We start from the raw sequence: 12,527 nt of genomic DNA on the forward strand, positions 1-12,527 counted from the left end.
ACCTTCCTCTCACGGTCGTGTCCCCAGGATTGTCGCTAATGCTTCATTATCACCTTCCCTGTCTCAGTTCGTCTTACACCCTGCATGGGTTCTAGAGTCCTGGGCAGCTGGAAGTACCTGGGCTTTTTTAATGTATAAATATAATAGAAACCACCAAATACACACAGACCGGTGTGAGCCAGAAAGGACTGCTCAGAGAGGAGGGATGAAAGGCTGCTTTTGAACCACCTGAGGAGGGTGCTGTGTGCCCAGCCCGGCACCCTGAAAGCCATTGACCCCGGTCTTCACGGTGTAGGTCGGCTGTTTGGGTCCAAAAAATAAATAAACAAAAACACGTCCTAGCTGGGCAGTCCTGTCTGTGGCTCCCACTAGCCGTTTAGGGATGGGACGCCATCCACCCTGCCAGGGGCAGGAGAGGGGGTGGGTGGTGCTGAGTTGCCCGAGCCCACCGTGAGCCCCGCTCGGGCAAACACTGACAGTCAGTCTTCTGTGCGGCCACCGTTCCTCCAGGCTCAGCTGAGGGCCTGGGTGCCACTTGCCTGTTGGTCTGTGCAGGTGAAAGAGGCAGGTCTCAGGCTTCAGCCGCCGTGGACCGCAGCCCGTGCCAGGCTCTGTGCATTTGTATAATACCCTGACACCTGTGCTGGGGGTACTACTGTCGTCCCATTTTATAGAAGAGGAAACTAAGGCAGATAATTTACATTGTAATCTCGGCGTGGGCAGAACGAGAAATCCCCATGGTGTTTGGGAAACTTTGCCCTTTTCCCAAGTCTCAGGGAAACAGAGGCCTGGCCATGTCTTGCGTGGCTGTGTTTTGAAAGAGAAGCCCATGCGTTACTAATTTGTCTTGACCTTCGGAGCCCTTGGTGAAGCCAAACGCTAGCTCGATGCTGGCATGTGTGAATGGAGGGGCCACCCCCAGAATAGAAGCCCTGAGCTTCCAGGAGCCACCGTTGTCCCCACTGCTGCGCCCCACCCCTGCCCCCTGCAGCCCTCTTGCCTGTCCTAGGCATCTTCGCTGGCCTGGGGGTTGATTTTCCAAGAGCAGGAGGCCCTCATTAGCCACACCACAGAGGTCAGGGGCATGGCTATCGCTTCTAATTTGTCCCAACCCGATGACAGCCTCAGCTGCAAGGTGAGGTCTTGGGACTCCTTGCCCCCGCCAACCCTGCAATCCCCATCTGAGCTGAACTGGGGAAACAGGCCCCACCCCCAGGCAGCCCGGCTTCAGCTGAGCAGATGACCGCAGAACTCTGGCCAAGTGCAATACAGCACACCCCTCTCCGGCCGCTCACCTGCCTCGCCGTGTGGACCTACAGCTTAATTCCGCCCACTCTAGATTTCTCGGCCTTTGGGGACCTGGTGCAGTGAATAAACCTGGGCCTGCCTGCCCTGTCTGACTCCAGTAAAGCCCTGGGAGATAACAGTGCTGATTCCGCTCGGCTCAGCAGTCCTCTCCCCGGGCCTCTTGTCTACCACGGGGTGGAGGCCGGGCCCACGGATGGGGCCAGGATGATTTCCGCTCGCTGGTCCAGGAGTGGCGGCAGAGGCTGGGAGAAGCTGTCTGTCCGGTGATCTCCATACAGGAAGGAGGGGCTGGGCCGCCGCTGCCTCAGTGGCTCCTGGGGTCCACATGGAGTCCGGGCAAAGCTGGCAGCCCAGCCCCCCACCTAGGCTCTGAGATCAGATGCCATGGGCCTGAGCAGGGACTGAGATTCCAGCCCCGGTGAGGGAACCTGAGGGATACACCCTGAGGCCAGACTCTGAGGGGACGTGATAGACAGAAACAGAGACGGAGACCCAGAGACAGACGGACAGACATGTGCAGAGACTGGAGAGTGAGAGAAACTGACCAAAACAGAAATAAGGATCAAGAGACAAACCCAAGAAAACTCAAAACACACAGGGACACAAAGACACACAAGGGAGGGAAAGAAAGACAAGAGAAGCAAAGGCAGAGAGCTTTTTTTTAAACCATCAACAAGAGAGGCACAAAGAGATGAAGTCAAAGACAAAGACCCAGAGACACACAGAGACCTAAAGAAGGACAGAGAGAGAGCACTGACGTCATGGAGCGGATGAAGATGCGTTTTGCATCCCAGCAAAGGAACCGTCAGGAGGTATGCGCCCACTTTGCTTCATCTCTGCCACAAATCAGAAGCAATAACCTGCCAGAGAGAAATAGTGCAGAGCACATCCAAGCCAGACCAGCCCCTCGTCCCCTAGGAGCCTGAGTCTGGAGCCTTCCATTTGAGCCTATCCTGGCCCTGGAGAAGCCCACCACCTGGCCTTTGCCTTTCCTGTTCTCTGTCAGGGATGCCTGGCACACCCCAGTCCCAGCATTTCTATCTGCCAAAATCATGCCCATCTTTAAATTCCACCTCTTCCAGGAAGTCCTTCCTGACTTCTTTCCCTGAACACTCTCCGCCTCCCCTACAGAGTATCATGTTCTCTCTGGAAGGAGCTGTTCTTATCTTCCATCCGTCCATCTCCCATTCTACCTGGAGCTCCTCCAGCCAGGGCAGGGCCACAGGATTTCAATGCTGGCGACCCCATTGCTATTGATCTGAGGATTCATCTTCATTATCTGGTGCCTCCTGTCTGTCTGCAAGCCCCAAGGAGGGAGTTAACTAAAATCAATGGCAAATGAATAAGCAAGCACAGGAAACCCTCCACTCCCCAACTCTCAATTCCTGGCCTGGTCTGTGCTGTCCCTGCTGAGGTCCCAGGTGGCAGCCTGGAAGGGGAACCAAGGAAGGAGAGCTCCCAGGTCCCACTCCTTCACCCCTCCTTCTGTGGTGGTCCTGTGACTATCCCCACCTCAGAGGTGAGGAAATGAGGCCCAGGGTGATCAGGCCGCTGGACAGGGAGGGTCACCCGGATCTCCTGACTCCGAGTCCAGGAGGGAGGGAGGGAGGCGGGCTCTGAGCCTCTCTGGCTCCACCCAGCCCATCCCTATGAGGACAGGCCCCCTGGCCTTGGGACTACATTTCTTATTGTCCAGACCCTGACTCTCTGGGACCCTGGAGGGAGTTTCCAAAACAAAGGAAGAGCCCGTCCTTGTCCTCGGGCCTGGGGTTTGGAAGAAGAGAAGGTTTTGCATGAACAGTGCATTCCTCTCCCCAGATCCCACTCATCCCGTGTCCATGGCAACCGGCCTCCGACAGCCCCTCCCCCCATTAGTCTGTGCCTAGCTCAGGCTGAGGCCACCATCGCCTGGCTCGCTCGTCCCACTTGAGTGTCCTTCTGGGAGAGGCTGCAAGGAGGCGCCTGCTTGGTGGAAAGCCCAGCCCGAGCTGGCTCGCCACCACCTTGCTGACCACCATCAGTCCTGCTGTCTCTGCACAGTGCCGCGTTCTCTCCTGGAGAGGCTCTTTCAGAAAGCAGTCAACACGCATTTGCTGAGTGCCTGCTTGGCCCAAGGCCCAGTGATGGGGGCTGAGGGAAGGAGCCAGATGCCAATTAAGACGTGACCCTGCCCTGAAGGGGTTCCTGGTACAGTTGGGGAAGTCGAGGCAGGTGTTTGTAGGAAAAGAAATGCAATGACAGGGGTTGTCTGAGAGGGGCCAGAAGAGCTGCCCCAGCAGTTGTGGGGAGAGTGAAGGAGGGCCTGTCTTCCATCCTTGGGCTGGAGAAATTTTCCAACAGAGGCACGGTGTGGATGGGTTCCTGGAGGATGAATTGGAATCTAATTTTCAAAAATATGTATAGGCTCGTATGGCTTTTTAGACTTGCAATGCTTTTTGTCCTACTTGATCTCTTGATCTTATTTTATTGGTAGTTGTTATTGTCTCCATTTTACAGATGAGAAGATTGAGGTTCAGGGAGATGAAGGTATTTGCCCAGGAGTGTCCAAAGCAGAGCTAGAATTCAACCCTAGATGTTGGGAGTGAACTAGACGTTTTTCTCACACACATTGCAGCCCCTGCCTCTGGCGGGAAAAGGCATGTTGAGGAGACAGAGGATGAACTGACCTGCCTGCAGGGGACCAGAGCCCTTGGGGTGAGGCCAGACCCATGGGGTGCCCTGCATCCTGGGTGAGGAGGAAAGAGCAGAGATTCCAACAATAGATAGGCCTGGGTTCAAATCCCAGCTCGGCCTCCAAACAGCCTCTGAAGGCACCTAGTGCCTCCAGTGTCTTATGAAACACAACTTGGAAATCTAAGCTCCCCTGGAAAAGGTGAGTCCACCCGTGTGAGGTTGGCCCGGGCCCCGAACATGGTGAGTGCAGAGGCCAGCTCTGTGCCAGATGGTGTGGGCCATGAGTTCAGGATGCCCCCCCATCAAATAAAATAGCCCCCATTTATCAGGCACCTACCACACGCCAGACACTGCCTGTGTTATCTCTATTAATACTCACAACAACCCAGGAAAGGATCCGTCATTGCCCCATTTCATAGGTGGGCCTGCTGAGCACAGAGAGGTGAAGAAACCGACCCAACGTCCCACAGCTGGGAAATGGCAGAGCCAGGACACTGTGTGACTCAGAGCCTCTTCACCACCCCCGCACCTCGCTCCTGCTGCCACCAAACAGAGCCCCAGACTTGGGAGGCATCTTGGTGGGATTTCAGGCTGAAAGCCTGGCCCTACTCCCAGGTGGGGCAGCCCTCACCTGTTGGGGACAGCTCTGTGACTCTTCTCTGCAGCCGTGCCAGCCTGGAGGGCTGGGTAAGGCTAACTGGGGACGTCTCTGCATTCCCCAGGGCCTTCTCTTTCCTTTACATTAAAAAAAAATTTTTTTTTTGCTTTTAGTATGCAAAATTTTCCACCATCTGCTTTGCCTTTGGCAGAATGTTTGCTGAAAATATCTCTCTTCCTCTCTAATTCCCGTAATTTCTTGGGGCTTTGGGAGCCTCCAAGCAGAGCAGCAGATGCTCACAAGGGCCTCCCAAGCTTACAGGCTGCTGGCTGTCCTTGTGCCAGGCAGGCAGATGTTGTGTGGCCCAAAAGTCACATCTCCCCGCCTCTCAACCAGAGTGGGGCACTGGGGTCTCTCCACTGATGGAACAAACCTGACCTGAAGTTAAATCCTAGGATTCAGACCCGGAGTGGCTGTCTAGGTTGGCCTCCTTTTGTGTGTGATGAAGCCCTGAGAGGTGTCCCCAGGGTCACAAAGAGAGATGGTGGCAGAGCAGAGGCAGGAAGCAGGTCCCCCAAATCCCAGTGCAGTGCTGTGAGGTCAAGTGGCCAGCAGCCTGCCTGTCCCCTGGACCGTCCCAGGCAAGGTATCTCCACAAGCCGGCAGCTGCCACACATGTTCTCTGAGGCAGTCAGGAAAGACTTTCCAAAAGGGAAGACTTCCCCCCACCTTCATGTACCAAAACTCTGAGTTTCCATGGTGACAGTCAAATTGCAAATCCATCTAAGAGTGAGCGGGGGGGGGGGGGCGGGGGGGGGAGGGGGGGGGGAAAGCTGGCCTCTCCCCAGAGAAGCAGGCATGGCTGGGGCTGGGGCTGTCCGCTTCTGAGGATGAGAGCTGGGCAGAGTGGGGCAGCCCTGCTGCGGCATGATGGGAAAATCTCAGGGACGCCAGGTCCCCAAGCAAGTGGTCGGGGGGCTCAAGCCACTGCAGAGGGGGAGGCCCCCCTCCTCCCTGCCTCCTGGCAGAGCCCGGGTGAATCCATTTAGTGACACCTCCTTCTTGGGGAAGCTATCGGGACAGTCTTCTCCCTGGTGTTTTCCCATTTCCAATCTGAAAATCAGGCGTGGGCAGAATACAAGCGCTCGTCACTGACCGAGCCATCCTGGACTCAGCCTTTGGGGAATTAGAGGAAAAAAATCAGCCTTCAGACACACAGAGTGTTTTGTTGAGGATGAAAGAACAAGAACCAAAAGATTTATCAGCCTAAAAGCTTTGTTAATAGACCTGGAAGATTTATGATTGCAGCTGCTGTGCAGAGAAAAAGGTGGCAGTGGCAATCGAATGGCAAATTAGCCAAGGTTCGGGTTTTACAGCAACATTTGGAGGGGGAGAAAGAAGAAAAAGTTCTTCCCTTGCTGCCGGAGGAGTATTTGGATAAACAGCGTTTGCATTGGGCTGTGTCCAGGGATGTTCTCTGCAGTGTCTCCTTGGTGCGTTTCTTTCCCACTGACATAAGTGCCGAGGCCAGGTGTCGACACTGCCGACTTCCTTGGGTTTATTCCTTTCGAGTGGGGTTTATTAGAGTGGACTAGAAATGGGATTGAGTCTGCACCACAGAGACCTCTAAGCTGAGGCTTGGCCCCCTGCTTGAAATCGCAGACACAGTGAGCAAGGATGCTTGAGCTGAGGGAGACGTATCCAAGAGGGATGAGTCGTTGGCTGGCTGCCTCTCTGCTCTGTGATGTCTTTGTGAGCTCAGTTGTCATCTGGGGCTGTTCCCCCACTTCCACGGCTGTGGCCCTTGTCTATAAAAGGAGACAAAAAACAAGACAACTGACTGTCACTTGGGGAGGTTTATTTTTTCTAAACCTTGCACAGCATAGGCACCAAGTGGGAACTAGGCAATATGGCCCCCGAACCCCACCTCCAGGGTTGGTGCTTGGACAACACATACCCCTCCCAACAAAAAATGCTCTTGCGACATAGCATAGCGGCCTTCTCGCAGCTTAAGCCCACTCTTAGCTCAGCACTGTGACCATGTACCACAGATGACAGAACAGGGAGCAGAGCGAAGAAATGCGGTGAATGAGGGGCCACCATAACCCGAGTCCTGGGATGTCCTTTCCCATCGCCTCCTTTCAAGCTCTTGGTATGTTGTGCCCTGTGGCATCTGCTCATTAGCACCAAAGAATCCAGGCATTACTTCCATACCATGGAGCCCCATGTCATGTCCCCTACCCCCCCACTGCCTCAGCCTCATATTCTCCACCCTGCCCCAGAATTTTGAAGGTCCTGCATATCAAACATGGGGGAGACGGAACATTCCAAGTCAGGAAAAAAGGAATAAATTACCCGTAAGCATCTCTGCCAAAGAGACGGGGAAACCAATGCAGAGAATAGTAACCGTGTTCCCCTCAGGGATTTCCCACTGCTTAACAGGCTGCTGGACACCCCTCCTCCTGCTGCGGGAGGGGGCAGAATCCTCCCCAGTTCCTTTGCATCTGCCCCAAGGGAGACGTGGGGAGCTGCTTGCTACCTCCTGCCACCTCCCACTCCCTTTGTCTGGGGACCCACAGAGTTGGCATTTAGTCAGTCAGTGAATGAGCCAAAAATACGTAAATGCTTATAAAACTGATGCCCATAAAATCGGGTCTCGGTGGATTCATAATCAAAGAAACCCAGTCTGGGACCTGAAAAGCAACTGCAAAATAAGTCAGGCCTTTACTTGCGTTTCTCAAATATTGTAAAGGGGGCGTGTGGACCACAACCTCTCCCGTCCCCGTCTCCTTTTGATTCTACATCACAAAAGCCCAGAAAGCCAAAGCAGAACTCTTCCTTGAGGGCAAGAAGGGAAAGAACAGCAGAAGAGGCAAAATCCGTGAGCAGACAGAGGAAGGCAAAGCTGGAAACAATCCTGTTCGCATCGTTCTCGTCCCACCCCCACGGATCAGGCTCTGCAGGAGAAGCACGCCAGCCTTAATTGTGGTGCAATTTGGCCCCTGCCCTCCAGGAGCCTCTCGGTCTGCTGGGGGAAACACACACAGAACACTTAAAGCGGGAAGTAGTTGCTGCAGGTGCAGCAGAACACACAAGGCGTTCAGCCAGACAGGTGGGAGCCATAGGGAAGGCTTCCTGGAGGAGGTGGTACCCGAACTAAGCCAGAAGAAGAGGGGTGGGCAGGGCATTCTGGGTAGAGGGAAACCAGTCCCTGCGGGAGGTGCTGACCGGCAGTTTGGCAGGAGCTCCAGGCCGCGTGGGGCCAGAGGAGCCCCAGATAGGAGAGCCAGTTGTGCGGGATGATGCTGAAGAAGTAGTGGAGCGCAGGAGTTCAGGCTTGATCCTGTAGGTCCCGGGGAGCCTGTAAAGAAGGGTGAGCCAGGACCTGTGTGTTAGCGGAGCCTGTGCAGAAGGAGGTGCCTGTGGATGGGGCCCAGCTGGGAGGTGTCACAGCAATCCAGGCTGGAGACGATGAGGCCTTGAGTGAAGCAAGGGCAGCGACCAGGGTGAGGAGGCCACTGATTGAAGAACCGCTTAGGTGAAACTGGCAAGATGTGGGGATGAGGGAGGGAGAAGAACCAATTAGTCATTAAAGCTTTCAAAGCACGGCTGCCCTGCTGTGGAAGCACAGGGTCAAGGATCTCTTAGGCTGAAGTGGTCAGCCAGCTCCAGCCCCTCTGGTTGCTTGGTTCTATGACTTGTGACTTCCTTAGCTGAAAGGTGACACAGGCTGAAGGCATGAAGACTTTCCAGAAGACTCTAGATCCAGGTGGAAGCTACATGGCATAGGTCCTGCCATTTCCCTTCCTGTAACCACTGTGGGCTTCCCTAACTGACCAGACTCTCTCCCTGCTGGGCCTTAATGCAATTTCAGGATTCTCCTCTGCATGCTGCTCCAGAGGGGCCTCGAGCATCAGATGAAACCTATTAGCCGCCCTTGATATAGATTGATTTTGTTTCCAGTATCATCTCCCACCAAACATGTCCCTATGGCTCAGGTTTGTTCTACAGATCAAGTAAGATAATGCTTCCCAGGTGCCTAGCACAGTGCCTGGCAGAAAGCACTCAACTCCCTCCGTAACCAGCATATTGCATTCCTGGGGAAGACACACTGACTCTTACCCCACCCGCTGAGTTAGTCACCTATGCAAGCTGGTTACCTGTGATCCCAAACCTTTCTGTGCGGTTATACTTGCTATTATAATTACATCATTTAATTAAATGTTATATAAATTGATGAAATAAGTCAGAAAAGACACAGAGTCGTTTCATTAAAACCAAGACTTTGGAAAGACTTGGTAGAAGTCACTTGCTTAAAAAAGCTATTGAATTAGGTGTAGGCAGCACAACTGTAAAAAAAAAAAAAAAAAGAGAGAGAGAAAGAAATGGAAAAATAGAGGATTCTTCCTTGCCCATGTCTTCAAGATCTGCTCCAATTTAAAGAAACTGAACCTGAGAATCACAATGCAATATGGATGCAGTTTAAACACGAAAGACCATGTGGGTCGATCTCAAAGAAGCACCCAAGCCCTCCATCAAAAGATTGGCGAATGAATGTACATTTCTATGCTTAAAATTAAAAGAGTGTTTAATGTGTGAATAGATCCTGTATTATGACTCCCACTGTTGATTAACCAGCCAAATATGGTTGCATTTAGTCCAGAAAAGAGGGTTTCCGCCACAGCAGGTGCTCACTGTGGGAGCCCCCCCTCCCCTTCCCTCTCCTGGGGTTCCAGCCCCACCAGCCTTGCTCCTTCTGCATTCACAAGACCCCACTGGGAGTTGCTGGATGAGCTGGGATGAGAGCCCAGGCCTGCTGGCTCCCAGTTCAGTTCTTCTGGTGGAATCAGAGTGGTTACAAACACAGGCTGTGGAGCCAGCCCGCCAGAGTAAGAATCCCACTGTGGGCAAGGGCCTCGGTTTCCTTGCCTGTGAAATGGGGACAATGCTATTTCCTATCTTGCAGGGTTGTTCTGAAGCTTCCTTGAGTTAGTGTGTGTCAGGGGCCTGGAGCCCTCCATCAGGGTCAGCGAGGACTGGAATTATTCCTGCAGAGCATGGCCGGGCACCTTTAAACGCTGCCAGGTGCAGTTGGACCTGCACCGAAGCGGGTAATCAGCTCCTGCCAGCAAGAGGCTTCTGATTCAGCCACAGCGAGGGGGTGATGGGTGGAGAGGGCTGCCTGAGGACTGAGCCCTCCCTGCCGGTGCTGGTCATACTGGGCACCGTCCCCCCGAGTCCCAGCCTCCTCGCACCGGGACTCACCTCTTTGACTGACAGAAAGGAGTACCCTGCCATCCCTATCCCTGGACCACTGTCCCCGTGCCCCGAACACCAGGGCCGGCGGAGGTCCTATGCTACTTTGTCCTGGAAGGAAGAGGCCTGCCCTGGTCCCCTCTGTCTGACACGCCTGCCGGTGGTGGCCAGTGGAGGTGACCTCCTGTGCTGGTGTCTTTTCCAGTGGTTTCCAGCGACAGTGACAGCGACTCAGATCTCAGCTCCTCCAGCCTGGAGGACAGACTCCCACCCACTGGGGTCAGGGACCGGAAAGGCGACAAACCCTGGGGGGAATCGGGTAAGTGTGGGAAGCTGCACTGTTTGTTCCCCAAGCCCCCGGGGCAGTGGCTTTGCTGCTTCTTCAGACTACCGCTCCCTAGTGGCTCCCCAGTGGGTGGGTCTGTGGAGTTGTTCTAGATCCGGGAGGCAAAATGGGCCTTCAGCTGGGAGGGCTAGGAGCTAAAGTGTTGGCACCACTCAAGAACAGATGGAAAGGGGAGTTCCCGGCCGGCCTATGGTTAGGATTCCGGCTTTCACTGCCATGGCCCGGGTTCAATCCCTGGTCAGGGAACTGATCCCACAAGCTGTGTAGAGCAGCCAAAAACAAAAAAAACATATGGAAGGGAGGCTCAGGTATATATGCAGAGAAGGCCTGGTGGCACATTTTCCATTGCTCTCCTTTAGACACAGGAAGGACCTTCCCAGGAAAAGGACCAGCTTCATTCAGAGTTACTCCAAAGGTTAGAACTGGGATACTTGCATGACATTTCAGGTTGAATTTAATACCTAAGAAGAAAGCTTTTCAATAACTGCCTCAAACTGGAAGGAAATGGAAGGCTGCGTGATCTTCTGCCAGAACTGGTACGGAAGGAATTCCTGCCGGGGGTGGCAGTCTGGACTAGGTCAGAGATGCCAATGCCTGGCACTCCTGTGCCCATGGCAGACATTACTAGTTGATCATGGTACTCTCTCCCACAGAGCCTGACGTGGCTTCGGAAGCCTCCTCCATGCAGTTTTCCCAGGGATCAGTATCAGTAGGCGGGGATGACGCATGAGGTGAAAACTGTCCCCGGACTAGATGGTCTCTTAGGCCCCTTCAAGCTGCAGATTCTCTCTTAGAAAAGTGTGGAGGACACTTACCTGCCAGCCTTGGTTGCTAGGGCAGGTTTTGCGCTCCTCACCTCCCACTACCGCAGCTCTTGTCCCCTCTCTTCACACGGGCTCTCAGCTGCGACCAAGCGGGTCAGGAGATGGAAAGAAGGAGTGCAGTCTGCAGGCCCCACGTCTGCTCTCTGGGCCGGGCAGAGGCTAACAACCGCGTCTGAGTGAGGATTCTCTAGTTTGCAGAGGCAGCAGTGAACGTCCCTCTTGTTGGGTTAACAGAAATTTACACGCTTCCCCACGACACCCTCCTTCTCCGAGGGCAGGACAGACTCGACCTCATTGCCAGTTTTCATGTGGGTAACTACTTGTTCCTTAGTGAAACGACCTGAGGGCCCATTCAATTGCCTTTGTAGGTTGTGGGCCAGTCGGCGGTGGCCAGAGGGTGGGGTCCCGCTAGAACATGGCAGCCATGTGGATGGGGAAGAGGGGGTGGCGGTTCCCAGGGGAAGGGGCTCTGGCAGACGGTCCCATAGATACAGGTCACAATTCCAAATGAGGAGACTTTAGATCAGCTCCTTGTCAGGCTGAGATGGTCCCTGTCTCAGTTCAAGGCCCGAAGGACCCCGCCCTGAACCATTCAAGTGGTGTCTTGCAGGTGGCAGCGTGGAGTCATCAAAGATGGGGCCTCCCCGCCCACCCAGCCACCTCTCAGGGAGCCAGAGCAGCCTGGCCATCGAGACCGGACCGGCTCTGCGGACCCGCAGTGGGGTGCCCCACCCTGGCCGGACCCAAAAGGCCGCAGTGAGTACCAAGCTCCTCCTTCCAACCTACCCACCTCCTCTCTATCTGCACCCACCCCCCAGGGGGTGTTTTCAGTTCTCTGCGCTGGAGAGTGCTAGGGGGTGTTTTCAGTTCTCTGCGCTGGAGAGTGCTAGGGGGTCTGCATTTAGGAGCCCTGTGCCAGGTGCCAGTTGAACAGAGGCAAGCCAGACCCATCCGTGCCCACAGTGAACAGAGAGAGGGGCCCAGAAGAACAGTGGGGACCGTCCCTATCCATTCTCAGTAACTGTAACAATGGCTGTTTCCATCCTCTGCTTTATGAAATGTATAATCTTTCAGAGCATTTCCCTTCCTGCCTAACAGTCACAGTAACTCTGTTTTCAGAGCACCTGCTATTCGCCAGGCAGTGCGTGCCCAGCCTGGGCCGGGTGCGGTGGGGGACAGTCCCTGACCTCCAGAAACCTACCGCATAGCTGAGGAAGGCCAATCAACTCACCCAAAACAGAGCCCAGGCCAGGGCAGGCCCAAATCCTAAGAGGGAGGATTCAGGACCCCTAGAGCGGACGGCATGGAGGCCGGCCTGCCCTTGCACTTCCAAGGTCAACTTTCGTTCTCTTGGCCAAATAGACAGGAGGCTCATTATCCCCATGTGGAAGATATGGGCTTCCAGTGTGGAAGCCGAGGGCAAGAGTCCAAGCTCGCACCTGCCCCGGCCAACCTGAGGTCACCATGCACTTGGGGGGCAGGGGAGTCCTCACACTCAAGCGGGAGAAAATTGTGCAGGTGC

At 54.5% G+C, this 12,527-nt stretch overlaps 1 protein-coding gene across 1 annotated transcript in view; it reads left to right on the forward strand.

The window, feature by feature from the left end:
• Positions 1–12,527, forward strand: part of RPH3AL (rabphilin 3A like (without C2 domains)) — a 118,162-nt gene that overhangs the window by 101,150 nt on the left and 4,485 nt on the right. The window contains 3 exon segments of the mRNA XM_082443591.1: positions 10,041–10,154; positions 11,616–11,702; positions 11,705–11,761. Of these exon segments, the coding sequence (XP_082299717.1) occupies positions 10,041–10,154; positions 11,616–11,702; positions 11,705–11,761 (258 nt within the window).

The sequence above is a fragment of the Balaenoptera physalus genome (genome assembly GCF_965194825.1).
Source record: "Balaenoptera physalus genome assembly, chromosome: 20".
Lineage (NCBI taxonomy): Eukaryota > Metazoa > Chordata > Mammalia > Artiodactyla > Balaenopteridae > Balaenoptera > Balaenoptera physalus.